This window comes from Pinus tabuliformis, chromosome 2_2 (assembly GCF_031772625.1).
Source record: "Pinus tabuliformis cultivar Carrire ecotype Pingquan chromosome 2_2, CPIR1, whole genome shotgun sequence".
Classification (NCBI taxonomy): domain Eukaryota; kingdom Viridiplantae; phylum Streptophyta; class Pinopsida; order Pinales; family Pinaceae; genus Pinus; species Pinus tabuliformis.
The window spans coordinates 481,189,393-481,210,516 of record NC_142300.1 but is presented as its reverse complement, the minus strand read 5'-3'; the positions used below and the strand labels follow the sequence as shown (position 1 = coordinate 481,210,516).

General features: G+C 36.7%; 1 protein-coding gene across 2 annotated transcripts in view; it reads left to right on the top strand.

The window, feature by feature from the left end:
* Positions 1–21,124, top strand: part of LOC149193432 (uncharacterized) — a 52,918-nt gene extending 31,794 nt beyond the window's left edge. Inside the window, exons 1-3 of one of the 2 annotated variants that reach the window (XM_089404843.1) lie at positions 18,427–19,841; positions 19,975–20,421; positions 20,653–21,124. In XM_089404843.1, coding sequence (XP_089260969.1) covers positions 20,308–20,421; positions 20,653–20,892 — 354 coding nt within the window. In that variant the 5' untranslated portion in view covers positions 18,427–19,841; positions 19,975–20,307 and the 3' untranslated portion in view covers positions 20,893–21,124. Of the gene's footprint in view, positions 1–18,426; positions 19,842–19,974; positions 20,422–20,652 lie in introns of those variants that run through there. The other variant, XM_089404844.1, reaches the window with a different exon arrangement.

Sequence of the window (21,124 nt, the reverse complement as noted above, 5' to 3'; positions counted from 1 at the left end):
AACATTTATTACAGCCATCCCTCAAATCAAGAGGAAACAGACTCGAAGGTCTTTGAAATCTTCATAACTTTCATTTCAAAAGAAAAATTGTCGACAACTGGAGCTTGTCGAATATCCCAAAAATAATGATTAAGAAAACCCGTGTTTATGCATTAACAACCTAAATGCACTATAAGAGAATAACACTCCTCATAAAACCCTTAAACAACTTAAATATGGAACAGTAACCAAAAGATATAGCTCCAACCTGAAAATCAACGGGAACGTTGTAAGCTCTTGTGAATTTAAGGGCTGCGGTCCTGAACAACAGACCTTCTGAAAGGTTGCATACTTGTTTTAGAGGTTGTGAGTCAGTCAATGTTAGCGGAGGCAAAACCTGCTAATCGTTTACATAAACTTAATAATAACCAAGGAGGAATCTTACCTAAGTTAAAGACATGGCGTTGATGCATCGTTGACCTGTAAGGCAGGATGAAACTTAGTTATGTAATAAGAATTTAATGCAGAGAAAGTCTAGAATGAAAACCTTAAGAACCAGAAACTAATATCAAACAGTCACCATGAAATCTTGTTGTGGAAAAATATATACCTGTCGCAGATGGTCCTGGGTGCATTCTACCTTCCGCCATCTTCGAATCTTCATGAGCCATCCCTAAACAATGGTGAGGAACCTTAGAGTGGATTTAAAGAAAATACCCCAAGCAAGTATTAGACCTTCAACCCGAGCAATCGAAGTTCAGGGTTACCCAGCTTTAAGGCATACCTACTCCGATGGATATAACAATCTCCACTGTTTCAATTCTCGGAGAGTACTGTAACCGATGGATGACCCCGGATAGACCCAACCATCGCAGAGCAACGCGATGCAGAGGAGCAACCGCAACAATGAGACCACCAAGGTTCAGCGCTAAGAATTGGTTAGAGGGTTAAACCCTATCAATTGCTTGTCGTCAGATCGTGGAGGGAAGATCAATGGTGGAAAGACAAAATAGTTGGCAAGATCAAATGGAGGTATCGTCCCACAGAACAATTGCCTGTTGCGTGGTGCTACGAACGAGAGACGATAGAACATGGTACACCATGAATATATGTGCATAATTAACCAGGAGGATCCCCAGCCAGATCTCCTTACCTGCAATTAGGTCAACATTTATTCGCATTTAGGAAATCTAGCTAGAATTTATGTCACCCGTATATTCCCATGGGTCTATATATATATATATATATATATATCATATAATGGTTGTATACCAATGGCAATGATATATCAATTTTTTGTTGGAAATAATACTGAGAGGGGGGGGGTGAATCAGTATTATCAGATCAGATAAAACTTTTCAATTTCATACTCAGATTCATACACGCAGCTTCAGTTAAGGATATCAGCGTATATACGCGACTTCGTTAAGGGAAACTAGCGTACATGCAGTAATCTTATGATTCAGTTAGCTTATCTTCAGTAAATGCATCAGAACATTATTAACCATATTAACAGTAAACAGGTGCAGTATAACAGAACAGATCATCACATATAAGTCACACACATGAACACCACGATATAAGGTGGAAACCCAATGTGGGTGAAAACCACCTGCTGCAATTTGTTTCTATCTTCCTTTAATAAGAAACTTCTTTTACAATGTACTGGTGCAGTCCTTTACCAGCACGCAGGCTACAACCTGCAGAGGGCTACAACTCTCTTAGCTCTTGTACTAGCCGATCCATTTACTAGTACGTAGGTGCCTGCCTACAGAATGCTCCAACCTTTACTCGTTCTCCAGCTGTTCCTGGAAGGGAGCTACAACCCCCTGGCTCTTGTACTGGCTGATATGTTTACCAATACGTAGGCACCAGCCTACTGAACTCTACGATCTTCCCGGGACCACGTTTCATACATTTTCATACTGGATCCATAAAACAACCTGCATCATCAATCTCTGAATCACCCAATACTGAATCACTGAAACCCTGTCAACAACATAGACAACATAACAATAAACAGATCCAACTTCATCTTCAAATATCATACTTCACATTGTATACGCTACTTGGACAAACCCAACCTGCGTGTATACGCTCTTTTGCCAAAGACAACCTGCATACAGATCTGCAAATCCTAACTTATAATTCCGCAGCTATATCAGACATCAAAACATACCCAGATCATAACAATAAACATGCGTCAATAGATCTATTCTATCCACAGTCAAACCATATGAAGATAATCATTCCAAGCCTTGAGATCCCGTTCAATAGTTCATCATCCTCCACATGAGTGAAACCATGGTTCAGATCACCAACCCATAACCAGCATTTGGATCTCACACTTCATCAGATATTCATTCCTCACTCACACGCTTTGGCCTAATGATCTTCTCCTTATATAGGTTTAGGCCTTTCATAATACCACGGTCCAAAACCATAGTAAAACAATACCATCAACTCAATACTAGGGATCAACACGTCTGTCGAGATACTTTGGTCCAAAAACATAGGCTCAAGTACCGAGGACTAACTACCACGGACCAAAAGTAAGCTTTCTGACACGTACGCTCTTTTCCGTTCATGAACCTGCGTGTATACCCTACTTGGTATATAGCGAACCTGCGTATACGCGACTTGGTATATAGTGAACCTGCTTGTATACGCGACTTGGTATATAGCGAACCTGCGTATACGCGACTTGGTATATAGTGAACCAGCGTGTATACCCTACTTGGTATATAGTGAACCTGCGTATATATATTTTCTCTTCATACTTGTAGCTGATCATCAATTCCTTACTGCTATCCTTCTGCACTATGATTTGTCATCAGTGTGATTTGCCATCAAGGACAACACTTGTATCATAATGCCAACAATCTCCCCCTTTGGACTTAATGGCAAAGCTAACTTGTCACACTTAGAACTTGATCTTCTTATTCCTTTGAGCTGACCTGTATCCCATGCATTTAGTCACATTTGTAGATTGATCTAGTTATATGTAAGTGAGTTGTTCTTCTATGAGAGGGTTGCCATCAAGTACAACACATGCATCATAATGCCAACAATCTCCCCCTTTGGACTTGATGGCAACAACACCAAATCATTCTCCCCCTTTGACATCAAGGGCAAAGGGTGGACCAACATATTCTCTTTCCTTGATAAACATTCTGTTGACCATGCTCCCCCTGAGTACCTGCTGAAATCTCTAGATGTGCTCCCCCTTTGTATATGCCAAAGTGTACCAATCTGTCCATGCTCCCCCTGAGTACTTGCCAAGTCTCTGTACTGCTGAAGTGTGCTATTCATGCTCTTCCTGACTGAAGGCAAGATCTACAAAAAGATGTTCTTCAAGAAGAATCATGACTTATACATCATAAGAGACCTTCCTATCACCAAAAGACTCAATACATACATCCATTTCCCAACCAAGTGGGGATACATCAAAAGTTTACACATGATAAAGCAAGAGCATTACATTTTCATCCCAGGCATAGTGGGGAAACCAATATAGGTCGTTACATGACCTTGACATCATGAAAGAGATATCACAAAAGAAATATATGACCGAAATATCTAGAGCAAGACTTTATGAAAGTATCCAATAATTGATATCGCCTGCATCTGTCAGCAACCAAGAGATCCTTCTGCCTTTGTTTCACCTGAAACCAACAACAACCATGAACTAAAAGCTTCTAAGATAACGCCAACAATGCATCATTGGAAGATTATCTGCTCCCCCTGAACCTGTGCCAGATGGTCTCTGTCAGACCCATATCAGACTCTCTGCAACCAACATCTGTCCCTGCTGATTTCTTTCAAAACTCCATATACGCGTCTGCATCCACATAAACAAGCGTATATACACGGATAGGTCTTATGAAACTCGCGTACAACCATTTCCATATTAGCAACCTATAAATGTCCTGCAGCAAGGTATGTCTGAACATAGATGTCAACTCCTCCTTTTAAACATCATCATGAAATCATTCACATTATATGTGAAACCACCATAGCCATTACATCAATGTCAAGATCTACATGATCCAAGTATCATTACTTGGGAACATTTGCATCAATCAACATATGTAAGTATCAACCTATCATCATATAGATAAGAACTCATCACCATGTCTCCAACAAAGCAACTTTGAGTAGTCATCCATGTATCAGCACTATGTATCTTGAGCTCAAGCTCATTTGACAAAAATTCTTGATATCATCAACCTCAACAATCCTTATCCACAAGAGTGCCTACATCATAATTGTATGCATATGATGACAGCAACGTATGAGTGACTCATCATCAAGTGAGGAAGATGTGTATTCAAGCTTTGTACTTCTCCTTATCCTTATGAAGATCACCATGTAAGCACCATACATGCATCATCAAAGAATCAACCATAAATCTGATCTGAACATCAACTATGTATCCCTAAGAATCATATGAGATTTTATCATGGACAACTCATAACCACATCATATCATTTAGCCATATAAGCATCATCACCAAAGACTATTAACCATAATGCCAACAATGAATTATTAAAGGCATATGCTCCCCCTCAACCTGTGCCATCTGTTAGTATCCAGTGGTAGAGCATTTGACAGCATATATCATATATCAGCAATAAGCATCAAGACATCATCATCATCTAGTTAGGATCAAAACGCTTCTAGACATCTTACAAGTATCAAAACATTTCCACACATCCTCAGCATACTGTAACTATTAATCAATATAGCAGATAATAGACTGAATCATATCAGGTCCTTTTTCTGAGCTTGTCCCCACTGCTTTCCTCAGACTGACATATACGCGACTTTGCAGTGTCTAAATCGCGTATATACGCGACTTTCCTTTATGGAACTTGCGTATGAGATTCAGGATACCAAAGTTCTACACTTTCAGCTCCCTCTAAGTTTGTTTTGTATGTGCTGTGCTGTATCTGAGTACATTGTGTTGTGCCACATCTTTCTGACTGTACTTCCTTCTTCTTCCATATCTTCAAGTGTGATGATGTTTTCTCCTTTTGATATGGTGCCCACACTTTGTTCCTGCATTCCTTAGCTATATGTCCAAGCTTGTTACATGCATAACATCTTACATGTTTCATATTCCTCCTGTAACAATCAGCAGCTTTGTGACCAAACGTACTGCAAGCAAAGCAATATCCATAAAAGTACCTTGATTGAGATGACCTGTCCACATAATGGTCTTGAACTCTTCTTCTTCTACATCTAGCTGCAACATGTCCAAGATTATGACATACATAACATTCCACATTATTCATAGGAGGAGTAAAAGATTTTCTTTGAAGAATTTCTTTCCTTGGTTGATGATGAGATTGACCTTTCATCTCCTTGTTGATCATTTTGGATTTCTCTTTATAGTTCCTTGCCTTACCTTGTGAACTAGATTCACCTTCAATAGATTCATTGAAACCAAGACCAGTCTTGATAATAGGAGACCTTTGACTACTAAGAATATCATCCAAGGCTTTAGTACTATCTTGAAATCTCAACAGTTTATCCTTTTCTTCTAATTTACCTTTCAAGATATTTACCTCAACTTGAAGTTGTTCCTCCTTTTCTAGACATTGCTTCTTCATGTCTTCTTCAGCTTTCCTTCCTTCTTCCAACTGATGCCTTAGTTTGAGAATCTCCTTTTCTTGTTCTTCATTCAGATCCTGCTGCATTTGACGAATTCTGAAGGCACATTCCAGTTCATATTTTAAGCTGATATCTTCGTTTACCTATTTTTCAATAGCTTGGAGTAGATCTTTGTTCCGCTTCTTTGATTCTTCAAGATCTTCCTTTAGCGAGCGGATCGTGGCTTCAAGACTTTCATAGTAACTGGATCTATCTCTAAGTTTCTTGATGGTTGTGCTTCTTTCATTGACTTCATCTCTTAATGATGTCACTTCACCCTGCAACTTTTGACATTGATTTTCCTTGTCCTTGAGTAACTTTCTTTCCTTGTTTCCTTCCTCTGATTGAGCATTTAGTTTGGTAACTTATTCTTTGAAAGCACATTCCCCTTTATTCAATAGATCTTGTTGATCTTTAATTTTGTCTGTAAGCCTTCTAGATACTGTCTCTATTTGATATTTTTCTTGCTCACCCATAAGAGCAAATTCAGTAGATTCCCTATCACTTCCATCTCTTTCACAAGGAAATATAGCTGGAACATCAGAGGATAACACATTCATACCTGATAATGATTCTGAATCTGATTCTGAATCTGAAAAGCTTCTTATAACTAATCCCCAATCGATTCTCCCACTGTCATAGTCCTTCTGAGATGTTTTCTTCTTCTTATGAGCTTTCTTCTTAAGCTTCTTTCCCATTGTTCCATGGATCTCCTTCAAGCGATCAAGCTTCTATCAAAGGACCTGCTCTGATACCAATTGTTGGAAATAATACTGAGAGGGGGGGGGGGTGAATCAATATTATCAGATCAGATAAAACTTTTCAATTTCATACTCAGATTCATACACGCAGCTTCAGTTAAGGATATCAGCGTATATACGCGACTTCGTTAAGGGCAACTAGCGTACATGCAGTAATCTTATGATTCAGTTAGCTTATCTTCAATAAATGCATCAGAACATTATTAACCATATTAACAGTAAACAGGTGCAGTATAACAGAACAGATCATCACATATAAGGCACACACATGAACACCATGATATAAGGTGGAAACCCAATGTGGGTGAAAACCACCTGCTGCAATTTGTTTCTATCTTCCTTTAATAAGAAACTTCTTTTACAATGTACTGGTGCAGTCCTTTACTAGCACGCAGGCTACAACCTGCAGAGGGCTACAACCCTCTTAGCTCTTGTACTAGCCGATCCATTTACTAGTACGTAGGTGCCTGCCTACAGAATGCTCCAACCTTTACTCGTTCTCCAGCTGCTCCTGGAAGGGAGCTACAACCCCCTGGCTCTTGTATTGGCTGATATGTTTACCAATACGTAGGCACCAACCTACTGAACTCTACGATCTTCCCGGGACCACGTTTCATACATTTTCATACTGGATCCATAAAACAACCCACATCATCAATCTCTGAATCACCCAATACTGAATCACTGAAACCCTGTCAACAACATAGACAACATAACAATAACCAGATCCAACTTCATCTTCAAATATCATACTTCACATTGTATACGCTACTTGGACAAACCCAACCTGCGTGTATACGCTCTTTTGCCAAAGACAACCTGCGTACAGATCTGCAACCAAAGACAACCTGCGTACAGATCTGCAAATCCTAACTTATAATTCCACAGCTATATCAGACATCAAAACATACCTAGATCATAACAATAAACATGTGTCAATAGATCTAGTCTATCCACAGTCAAACCATATGAAGATAATCATTCCAAGCCTTGAGATCCCGTTCAATAGTTCATCATCCTCCACATGAGTGAAACCATGGTTCAGATCACCAACCCATAACCATCATTTGGATCTCACACTTCATCAGATATTCATTTCTCACTCACACGCTTTGGCCTAATGATATTCTCCTTATATAGGTTTAGGCCTTTCATAATACCACGGTCCAAAACCATAGTAAAACAATACCATCAACTCAATACTAGGGATCAACACGTCTGTCGAGATACTTTGGTCCAAAAACATAGGCTTAAGTACCGAGGACTAACTACCACGGACCAAAAGTAAGCTTTCCGACACGTACGCTCTTTTCCGTTCATGAACCTGCGTGTATACCCTACTTGGTATATAGCGAACCTGCGTATACGCGACTTGGTATATAGTGAACCTGCTTGTATACGTGACTTGGTATATAGCGAACCTGCGTATACGTGACTTGGTATATAGTGAACCAGCGTGTATACCCTACTTGGTATATAGTGAACCTGCATATATATATTTTCTCTTCATACTTGTAGCTGATCATCAATTCCTTGCTGCTATCCTTCTGCACTATGATTTGTCATCAGTGTGATTTGCCATCAAGGACAACACTTGTCTCATAATGCCAACATTTTTTTTATTTATGTGTTTTTGTAAAGTTTATATAAGGTTTATAGATGTTACAAATGGTATCATAACTCAGGTTCGTACACTAAGACTCTTTGGGAATAGTTATGTGTACTGGAACCATGTGCTTGTATTTCTAACTAAATAAAATTATGTGTGAACACAGATAAATAGATAAATATCACACCAGCAAAACAAAATAAAGTTCAGCATGCAGAGGAACTTCGGACCACCTGAATTGCCCAAAACAACTTATGTGAGTGCTAATCCAGATATTTGGATACAGCTGGGCGAGGAATCCCGGCAAGCTAATGCAATGTTACTCGAAACTATGCAGCAGTTGCATGAGGAAATGAACAATTTAAGAACGGAAAATGAACGGTTGTGTTTAGAACAAGAAAGAATTCTAAGAAGTCTGTCCAATCGGCAGAATCAGTGCCACCTAGAACCAAGTGTAGAAGATTGGGAAAAGACCCCGACCGCTAAGGATGGAGAAGAAAATGCTAAGTCAGTTGAAAGACATAGGGAGGATGACGAGGGACGCTCAAATAATGTCTCCGACCAGCGTAAAACCAAGAGACAAAAGTCAGAAAAAAAAAAATGGAAGAAGAAGAAGAAGAAGAAGAAGTTAGAACTACAAGGAGAATTTAAAAAAATTAAGCCCTCACTCTTTGAGGGAGAATTTGAAGAGGCAACGGAGGTTGGGTTAATTGATATGGGCAAGTAATTTCAGATTTATGAGTACACTAACAAACTGAAAGCATGATTGGGAGTTTATTAGCTAAGGGAAAAAGCGACTCTCTAGTGGAAGGAAATCAAGATGGTAAGAAAAATTGACAAAGAATAGGTTACATGGAATGAGTTTCAAAAACATTTCAAGGACAAGTATCTAACTGAACGCTATTATGATGAAAAAGTGAAAGAATTTCACGAGTTAAGATTGGGGACCTTAACCATGGATGAATACGTGGCCAAATTCATGTCCTTACTATGCTACGTGCCTTACATGCAAGAGGAAAAGGCCAAAATTCAACATTTCATTAGCAGTTTACCAAACTTTATGAAGGAAAAACTGGAATTTGACTACCCCAAGACAATGGACGATGTTGTGTGGAAGGCCCACATCTGCTATCAGCAAATGAAATAGAAGAATGAAGGACCAAAAGGGGGGTTGAACAAGAAGGGTAAAAGTCTGATTCCAAACAGACACCCAAAATTTGCTAACAATAGGAATGCACAACAAAAGACTTTCAGCAAGTTTCCAGCCAGGAGTCAACCCAAAACTACATACTCTAAGAACATACCAACAGAGGGAGTCACAAAATCCATCAATGATCAGCAATGGAAACTATCACTACAATGTTGGGGATGCAGAGAACCCCATTATTACAAAAAATGTCTGCACTGGGCTAGAACAAAACAGTTATCGAATATGCAAGAAGCATCCACAGTTGGGGAAGTGGTGAGCAGCATACTTAGAATTAACGTCGCCTTGGATGATCATCAGGTCAAATTCCAACCCACAATGATCGAATGTGAAGGTATGATTGCTAAGCAACCTGTCTCTATTTTATTTGATCCAAGTGCTAGCTTAAGCTATGTCAGTCCTAAAGTGGTAGAAAAGTGTCAACTATTGAGCATAAAATTTTCAAAACATTGCCTAGTTCAATTAGCCACTGGGACAAAAAGAAGGGTTAATGCAAAGACAAAACATTGTCCCATAACCATCTCAGGGAAACCTATTTATGTTGACCTTAATATACTTCCTTTGGGTTCTTATGATATTTTAATTGGGATGGATTGGTTGGAAAAATGTTGGTCCCTAGTGGACTATAAACAGAAAACTGTAAGTTTTATTTCAAAATCAGGTCAAAGGAAGGAAATCCAAGGAATAAAAACCAGCACCAAGCTACGTCCTATTACTGCCAGTCAGTTAGGAAAATGTATTAGAAAAGGGTGTCAAATATATGTTGTCCAGGTGGGATTTACAAACTCTAAAAATAAGATGACCTCACTGGAAAATATTCCTGTCATTCAGGAATTTGTGGATGTTTTTCCGAAAGCCATTCCTGGTTTACCACCAAAGCGGGATATTGATTTCACCATTGAGTTAATTCTGGGTGCAACCCCCATATCCAGAGCCCCTTATTGCATGAGCATACCTAAGTTAACAGAACTCAAAATGCAGCTACAGGAGCTTTTAGATAAAAAATATATCTGTCCCAGTGTGTCCCCTTGGGGAGCCCCCATATTATTTGTACGGAAAAAGGATGGGACCCTAAGATTATGCATCGATTATCGACAACTAAACAAACTAACCATCAAGAATAAGTATCCTTTACCACGTATCGATGATCTATTTGATCAGGTGCAAGGAGCTAAGGTATTCTAAAAAATCGATCTAAGATCCGGTTACGATCAGATAAGAATAAAAGACAAAGATATTTAGAAAACAACATTCCGTGCTCGTTATGGTCATTACGAGTTCGTGGTATTGCCATTTGGCCTCACAAATGCCCCAGCCACCTTTATGAGTCTGATGCATGGTGTTTTCTAGCCTTACCTGGATAAATTTGTGCTGATTTTCATAGATGATATTTTAATATACTCTAAGAACCAGGAGGACCATAAAGAACACCTGAAAATAGTATTGCAGACATTAAGGGAAAATCATTTGTATGCCAAATTCAGCAAGTGTGACTTCTTCAAAGATCAAATTCAGTACTTGGGTCACGTTATATCAGCGGATGGCATTGCAGTAGACCCGGAAAAGATCAAAACAATCATGGAATGGAAAGCCCCAAAGAATGTCGTTGATATCAGATCATTCTTGGGATTAGCCGGATACTACCGTAGATTCATTGAGGGATTTTCAAATATCACCTTTCCAATGACCTCTTTACAGAAAAAGGGGTGTGCTTTCCAATGGACAGCTAAATGTTAGCAAATCTTTGAAAAACTAAAGCATCTGCTCACCACCGCACCAGTGTTAAAAGTAGCAGATCCAGAAAATTCTTTCGTGGTTTGCACAGATGCAAGCAAAGAGGGTGTTGGTGGGGTGCTGACACAGGAAGGAAAGGTGATTGCTTATGAATCTCGAAAGTTGAAGGAGTATGAACAACGATATTCAACTTATGACCTTGAATTGACAGTAATAGTGCATGCACTTAAAATTTGGTGACATTACCTATTGGGGAAGAAATTTTTGCTGCTAACAAATCATAACAGTCTTGCCAACTTCTTCAACCAGTCTAGCTTAAATGCACGACAGGCCAACTGAATTCGACTTTGAGATGAAACATTTAAAGGGGAAGGAAAACCGTGTTGCCGACACACTAAGCAGAAAATTACATTGTATCTATGAGGTATGAATGAGCCAAGTAAGTTCAAATATTCCTAAAATCATAAAGGAAGCAGCTAGCAGAGATCCGGAGTATACTTTCCTTTGGAAACAGACAAAAGAAGCTCTGCTGAAAAAGGAAAAATTAGAATTTGAAATAAATTCTGATAATCTCCTTACTTTTAAGGACAGAATTTACATTCCAAACCAAAATTCGGTTAAACTATTGATATTGGATGAATTTCATAGGAAACCTTGTGTTGGCCACCCAGTTTACCAAAAAATGATTTCAACCATCAAAAAAGGGTACTTTTGGCCCGGATTGAGGAAGGATATTGTAGAATATTTTTCCAAATGTTTGGAGTGTCAGTTGGTGAAGGCAAAACACCAACATCCCGCTGGACTGTTACAACCATTGCCCATTTCAGAATGGAAATAAGAGACCATATCCTTAGACTTCATCACCGGTTTACCCCACATAAGGAAGCAACATGATTCAATTATGGTGGTGGTAGACAAATTGAGTAAAACAACTCACTTCATACCTGTGAAATCCACATACAAAACCATGGAAATCACAGAAATATTTATGAAGGAGATTTTTCGTTTACATGGGATACCCAAAGTGGTGATTTCGAATAGGGATGTGAAATTTACATCCACCTTCTGGAAAACTCTCTTTGCGGGATTAGGTACTCAAATCCAGTTTAGTATTGCCTACCACCCCCAAACAGATGGACAAACTGAACGGGTAAATCAGGTGTTGGAAGACATGCTACGCATGTTTGTGATGCAGCAACCACACAAGTGGGAGGATTACCTCCATATAGTGGAATTTTCATATAATAATGGACATCATAAATCATTAGTCATGAGCCCCTTCGAGATGTTGTATGGGAGAAAGTGCAAAGTACCCATAGATTGAAATAATCTGGTTAATAAGTTAGCATTGGGCCCTGACATGCTAGCAGAGATGGAGGATGTTGTTAATAAAGTTCAACAAAATTTGAGGGAGGCCCAGGATAGATAGAAAGTGTATGCAGATAAAAATAGGAAATACAGGGAATTTCAACCCAGAGATTACGTTTACCTAAGGGTGAAGCCCCGGAAAAGTTCCTTACAGTGGCAGGGTTGTGCTAAATTAGCACCCCGATACTGCGGGCCCTTTCAAGTCTTGGAAAGAGTTGGACCGATGGCCTATAAGCTTGCGCTACCAAGCCACATTCGGGTCCACAATGTATTTCACGTATCTTTACTAAAGAAATATGTGTATAACCCTCAACACATTATTGATTGGGAAAATATTCAGGTAAACGGTTAATGGGTATAAGACTGGATATACTATATATATATATATATATATATATATGTATATGTATATGTATATGTATATGTATATGTATATATATATATATATATATATATATATATGGAAGTAACTAAGAATTGTTTTTTTTTATGGCGCAGGTCGAACTGGAAGGAGAGTTCCTGGCAGAACCTCTTCGTATTCTCGATCAATAGGAAACCAACTTGCGGAAGCGAGCCATCACCCAGGTTAAAGTGCAATGGAAGCACTTTGGCCCGGAAGAGGCCACTTGGGAAGAGGAGGAATTTATGCGAAAGGCTTATCTGGCATTGTTTTCTGAAAGTAGAGAGAACACCAGGGACGATGTTCCTCATGGGGGGGGGGGGGGAAGATGTAACACCCCAAGTTGCATATTAAGTTGATTTTTACTAAATGATATTTTAAGTTTTATTACATTTTGATGGGAAATATTAAGTGACTGAGGTTGGGAGGCTAAGAAACATATATTACGAGTACCTAAATTATAGGTAGTAATACTTTAACAAAAATAAAAATTGTTTTGTTATTTAAAAGAAACGATTGCCAAGAAACAGTTACCCTCTGCCTGAGAAGGAAAATATAGAGGGGGGAGAAGAGAAAAAAAAGGATCCTAGAGCTAGGTGGAACAAATCAGTTGGAAAATTGCTCAACACAGTCAATAAGGGAGTACAGAGATGGAGGCTGGATGATAATCCTAAGGCCCATAGTACTGACTGTAACTGGACTAAATCCAACGTGAAAGATAGAAGGTGCTCGAGGGAGAGTCTAGATGTGATTTCCAAACTCATGGATGGGAGGAGAGACCTTTTGAATATATTTACATTACAGGTTAACAGATAATTAAGGTAGCAAGCTTATAAAGATTTATTGTTGAACTGTAAATATGATTTGGTAGAAAAAGCACAAGGATTTAATGTTGGACAATAGATATTAATATTTGAACTACAGGTAAAAAAATAAGTAAGGTAGAAGGCTGAATCCTGAACTAATAGCCAAGGAGTTTACTTAATACTCAATAAATGACGATAAACTGAATGGTCACAGTCGAGTTACTTAATTTATAGCATAGAAAAGGAAGATAAATTCTAGAGCAGTGTTATTGACAGAGTACTGATATAAACCCCTAGAACGCATCCCTGTGCATATAACCTATTAATAAAGCAAAGGAAAGCTTACACAACCTCTCGGAAAAATGTACAATAATAATCATTATTAATGGAATTGAAAGACCCAAATACGAATGATATCCTATTCTGAGTGAAGCAAACAGTTACCATAGCATGATAGTGAAACACTTAGTACCAAATGTCGACATAATGAACAAAAGTTGTATAATAAAATGGTATTTAACGCTACACAAGTCTTTTCATAGAAACTATCACAGCTAAATAAATACAATTTCTCTATCATCCATGTTGTAAGATATCAATACATAGGAAAAGTGAGAATGAAGTAATTCATTCACATAACACAGTTAAACTGAAAAGAAAATGGTATATTGTTGAATAAATATAGAAATTGATGAAGCGATCAATGCCATCAAACAGCTGATTGACAGCATACTCGGGCTCCTCTCAAATTAATTAAAACAGTTATTACAACCATCCCTGAAATCAAGCGGCAACAGACTCGAAGGTCTTTGAAATCTTCATAACTTGCATTTCAAAAGAAAAATTGTCGATAGCCAGAGCTTTTCGAATATCCCAAAAATAAAGATTAAGAAAACCTTTGTTTATGCATTAACAACCTAAATGCGCTATAAGGGAAAAACCCTCCTCGTAAAACCCTTAAACGACTTAAATCTGGAACAATAACCAAAAGATATAGCTCCAACCTGAAAATCGATGGGAACGCTGTAAGCTCTTATGAATTTAAGGACTGCGGTCCTGAACAACAGACCTTCCGAAAGGTTGCATACCTATTTCAGAGGTTGTGAGTCAGTCAATGTTAGCGGAGGCAAAACCTGCTAATCATTTACATAAACTTAAGAATAACCAAGGAGGAATCTTACCCAAGTTAAAGACACGGCCTTGATGGGTCACTGAACTGTAAGGCAAGATGAATCTCAGTTATGTAATAAGAATTTAACGCAAAGAAAGTCTGGAATGAAAACCTTAAGAACAAAAAATTGATATCAAACAATCACCATGAAATCTTGTTGTGGAAAAATATATACCTGTCGTAGATGGTCCTGGGTGCATTCTACCTTCCGCCATCTTCGAATCTTCATGAGCCATCCCTAAACAATGCCGAGGAACCTTAGAGTGATTTAAAGAAAATACCCCAAGCAAGTATCAGACCTTCAACCCGAGCAATCGAAGTTCAAGGTTACCCAGCTTTAAGGCATACCTGCTCTGATGGGTATAACAGTCTCCACTGTTTCAATTCTCGAAGAGTACTGTAACTGATGGATGACCCCGGATAGACCCAGCCATTGCAGAGCAGCGTGATGCAGAGGAGCGACCACAACAATGAGACCACCATGGTTCAACGCGAAGAATTGGTTAGAGGGTTAAACCCTATCCATTCCCCACCATCAGATCATGGAGGGAAGATCAACGGTGGAAAGCCAAAACAGGTGGCAAGATCAAACGGAGGTATCGTCCCACAGAACAGCTGCCCATCGCGTGGTGCTACAGACGAGAGCCGATACAACATGGTACACCATGAATATATGTGCATAATTAACCAGGAGGATTCCTAGCCGAATCTCCTTACTTGCCATTAAGTTAACATTTATTCGCATTCAAGAAATGTAGATAGAATTTATGTCACCAGTATATTCCCACGGGTCTATATTTATTTAAATACATACCGTATAATGGTTGTATGCCAATGGTAATGATATATCAATTTTTTTTATCTATGTATTTTTGTAAAGTTTATAGTTTAGATGTTACATAATTAAAGGTAAAATAATTTTAAAAAACTATAAAATAAAATTGTGGCCTTGTGTAAAATTGTACTAGTGTGTTTCAACAAATAAACAAATTTTAAAATTGTTTGTTTGTTGAAACACACTTTGTTGAAACACACTAGTACAATTTTACACAAGGGCACAATTTTATTTTATTTTATAGTTTTTTATATTATTTTACCTTTAATTACTTTTTTACGAAGGTGAACATTAACACGCATATATAAAAAAATTAATAATTAAACCGTCTAGATGCATATTAACTCTGGATCTATCTAGCTTGGAGAGGATCAAATTTTTGGAGGTGTAAATTTTTCTTCAAATTTTACACTTAGAAAAGAGGTTTGCATCTTGAGAGATTTGATCCCTCTAAGCTCTTAATAAATCCAAAAGTAAAATGGATCTAGGCTAGTTAAATATAAAAAATAAATAATAAAAATTGAATCATAAATTGTATTTATAATTTATATTAATCTTCATTTGAAAAAAATACAATGATAATTGAATATCCATCACTCAAAAATAGTGACAAATGAATATGGTATTTTTAAAATATTATAATATTTATTGTTTTTTAAAAACATTTTTTTACCCATAATTTTTTACAAGACTTTAAAATTTAAACATAATTTTTTTAAAAATATATTATTATAATTATTTTAAATAAAATTTATTTCTTATTTAAATATAAAATTGAAAACTTAAATTAAAATTTTAAAAATTCCAATACACTTAAACATTAAACATGTTTAATAAGATTATTATTAATATTTAAAAAATAAAAAATAAAATTAATATATTTTATGAAAAAAATTTACTTAAATTAAGTATCAAAAAATGATAAATCACAAAAATCTCTGATCTAAAATTAAATTATGAATCAATACAAATAAAAAAAACTCCTTCCAAATTACTTTGTTATTTGCATACACGTCCACCTGAAATAATGCCTCCCTTTCAATATAGCAATTATTCGTTCAGCTTATCGCATTTTAAATGTCACCGACTCATTATGGCGGGCTTGACAAAACTTCTTCATTGTACAATTCACTCTTATAAGTGGGTTCTATTTTTTTATCAATTATTTGTAAAAGATTAATGAAAATGTAAAACGAGTATGTAAAATCTTATTTAGAAAATAATAAAAATTTTAAATTTAGAAAATAATAAAAAATTTAACATGATTTTGAAAAAAAATAATTGATTTTTTTAAAATTTTGGTTATAGTTGTAAATTTTTAGAATTTTAGGTGTCTCAGAAAATTTTGCTAAATCCACTTCAACCATAAAAATAATGTTTTAAAAACTTCCAATCTTTTTTAAGAATTTTTCATTGGATTATGGTCAGAAATTTTCCTCACGACAATGGTAATGTAAAATAAATAGATGGTTAAAAATATTTGGTAATAAGAGTATTTGAATTGAAAATAAATTGTTAAATTTTTTAATTTGTTTGTTCGTTGAAACACACTAGTACAATTTTACATACGGGCACAATTTTATTGTATAGTTTTTTTAAATTTTTTTACCTTTAATTACTTTTTCCTTTCCGGCATTGAAATATTTTACGAAGGTAAACATTAACACACATATAATATTGAAATATATTAGTTAATATGGATATTTAAATAGTTTATTTAAGTTTTTTATTGAAATATTTATAAGATAAATAAAAGTTTTTTATTTTAATTATTTATCTCTAAATTATTTAACTCAAAAACAAATATGTATAATTATTTATGTTTTTATTATAAGTAACAATGTTTTTCATTTAAAGTATTTTTTAAAAAACATGTGTCAACTCCAAGTTGAACAAGACTAAATTACGCATCTTCTCACACTAAATTGTAAAATAAATCTCCTTATTCAATTAATTTACAATAATATTTATTAAAAATAATTATATATGTATATATATATATATACAATTTTTTATATTTTTTTAAAATCTAATAAAAATAACAATTATTCAAATATAAAAATTTTAAAATTACATTATTAATTAATTAATAATTTTACAAATTCTCAACTAGAATTTATTATAATTTGTTCGAACTTGAACTTTATATTATATTTAATAAACAAATCAGCACATCATAAATAATTTACCCATCAATTTTCAACCCTGGTTTGAACTCAGGGACAATATTTGTATTAGTGGCAATTTAAGACACACCGCCTTTGAAAGGGGATATTGGTGTCCATAAAGGAAAAGATCAAAATAGGTTTGCCATCATATCTGCTATTCAAATTCCGTGGGCAGATCAACAACTCAAATTCCAATCCTGATACCGACCTTTCAGCACGCGTGGAATTGGATCTAAGTGGAACTCACCACAGGTTCTTTCCCCGAAAATTATGGAAATTCTCAGACTCTTTTTTCTTTGAAAATCACGGAAATTTTAACAAGATAAAATTTCGCAGAGATTCAAACTTTAAGGTTTTGAGTGTTCAGAACCTTTCGCAGAGATTCAAACTTCTTTAAGGTTTTGAATGTTCAGAAGCTTTTGAATGTTGAATCGATTTCCACCTTAAAAATATATCAACGAATTCCAATGACATCAGCGAATTCCAATCATTTTTAACAATCAAGCAATTCGTCCACCTACAGAGCCACTTCCAAACATATTTAACAAAATAAAGCTGCCGGCTCTTCAGCTAAAGCAGTGGGTTTTCTTCGGCAATTTGAGGTGTGTCAAAAAGTTAATTTAGCATTCTACACCTAATCCCCCATTAGCTCATCCCATGAGATACAACTCATGTGGACCACCCACGCGCCACGACAGAGTCCTTATGAGATTTGTATCTATTTATAGACACACAAACATATGGAATTCACGACTCAATGTAGTTGGAGGTTTTCTGATGTTGCTTCTGTGGTTTGTGGTCATGGCCTCCGCCATGGCTGCAACCACTGTAACTGCTGCAACTATTAGTCGCTCTAAGAAGCCATATTCAGATGATTAAGAAGATCGTTTACATGATGATCTGTATGAGCTCTTGGGTTGCAGTTTTCTTGTGGTGAATTTGTTTGAATGAACGCACGCTGGAGGAAGTTCGTTAATTCACATCATCCATGGACGCGGGTGGTTTGAGAAATTCAGAGACGCGGAGGCTCTTTTGTCCTTCAGAAAGACAGTTAATTTTGATTCAACTGGTTTGATGTCCACATTTACTGCTGAGAACTCACAGAACGCATGTCCGTTGAATGGTATTTGGTGCACAGACCACACCGGAGAAGTGGTCCCCATAATCTTTTCGCAATTAGGATTGGAAGGTACCCTTTCCCCATTTCTTGATAGCCTCTAGCTATTGCTCACTCTTAATCTTTTTCATAAAAAATATTTGACAATGAAAGAATTCCATCAGAGTTTGTGTAGCATAAAGCTCTCCTGGGGAATACAGGAACTCAGTTTTAGTTCGCTGTGGGATTTTATTTCAAAAGCAATGTCTAATTGTGCTCACCTTCAATGGATGAAACTTTTGTATATAAAAGTTTGAGAGGGTCCATACTATTGATGGTATTACTTCAACTTGTTTGAGTTTCTGAACCCATCTTGATTCTCTGTATCTGTTTGAGGTGGATCCAGTTAGATCGAACTCATCTTTAACCCCAGATCTGTAATTTTTGGATAGTGGTTGTGGATTCATTCAATGGATACCACCATTACATTGATACTGCTATATAAATAACAGATCTGCCGTTATATGGGCACATGGTTTTAAGGATTGCAGGGGTGAAACCATTGCAAATTTGAGTCAGTTGGCCTTCTTAATCCTGGGAAGAAGTAGCCTCAATAGCAAGATATAAGATGCCATCATGAGTTGACCTTAAATCTATATGCGAATAAACTGTGGCAGAATAGCTAAAGCAACTAGCGATTTGAGAGTTGAACCAAGATTTTCAGCCGATGGCAGTTCTTTGTTCTCATTCTAATCCCTTCTTTGTCTATATTTTGCAATATTTGGCTATTTGCATCGAAGTTTCAGTTAATACTCAATGGCAACTGGACAGAGGCTTTCTAGCATCTATGTGAGTTTTCTATGTTCATTGTTCCTCGGCCAACTGTATCCCGTGTGCTGCTCAATGGGAATATGGACATGGCATTTGCAGCTTCTATAACAATCTTCGTCGTTGTAATCACTTCTTGATCACTAGGGCCAGAATCCTGGGCTAACTCTATCAAGCTGCTGGATTTAATGGAAAATGCAAATGCAATGACTGTGATTTTGCAGGTACCTATCACTTTTTCAGTGACCTTAGAATTTTATGTTGAGCAGTGGGTTTTGTTTCCCTTAATTGTTCATACGGTTTGTGTATTTATGAATTGATCACAGATCTTATTTATTTATTATAATAATTGTTCAGGGGTTTATCTAAACGGATCTTTCAAGCTGGTTTGTTATGGTGTTGGTTTTATCCAACGGTAAATTCACCACCATGACAAGTTCTGAGAATTTGGAATCATAAAGGTTTGGAATATCTGGTGAAATAAACAGAGTATACTTGCTTAACAATAGCATAAGAAGCCTTAAGAGCCTACTATTTGTCTGAAAGGGCAAATACTTGTTCCTCTTTCTCAACAATTACTCTGAACTAGTTAGCCAAGTATCTGAGCATTTTATGTAGCAGCCATTGTTGACAAATCCGAACAGGTACAGAGGTTCAAATCTGTGATTGTGATTTCATTTCAAAGAAAAAATGCATAAAGATGAGACCAACCAGAGGCGTGCAGTGCAGTGGTTCTTCTCCACAACCAAAACCTGTTGGATATTCCATCTCTCAAAAGTTATATGGAAATTGAATCCATTTGAGGTGTGTGCAATTAGACAAAGCTTTTGGATTAAAACCCATTGCAAAATAAAGGCGATGTCAATTACTATTCCAGTAGTGCTTTAAGCTGTCCAAATTGTGATGAAATTCTTTCTATCAAATATTATATGAAAAAGATTAATGAGAGGTTGCCGAGAGACCGGGAAAGGGTACCTTCCAACCCTATAATTGAGGAAGATTATGGCGACCACTCTTTTCGTGTGTTGTCTGCAGCAAATACCGTTCCACGAGCATACGTTCTTTGAGTTCTCAGCGGCCCAGTTCGACAGCGTTCCAGTGGTATGGGGTTTAATTGCCTCTCAGAATGAGAATAAAGCCTCCAAGTCCCTGGTGTTTTCCCCTGACCCTTGTCCATGGATGATGGGAATTGATCAGCTTCCCCCAGCGTGTGTCCATTCAAAACAACTTCAGGCCAAAGATAACTATCATCCGAGGGATTATACATGTGATTAAAAGTTGCAGTAGTTCCAGGGAATTCCATGAATACCAGTAGCATCATAACACCAGCTTTATACATGTTTGAAAGTTGAGACTACTTTATGTCCTCAATGGATTGCTGATTGCATTCCTCTGCATTGTAAAATTCATTGACAATGATGACGTCGCCTTTATGCTTCAAAATTTAAAATGTTACACCAAAAAAATTGTAAATTGTATTTTATATAATTCAATACATTTCATAGTT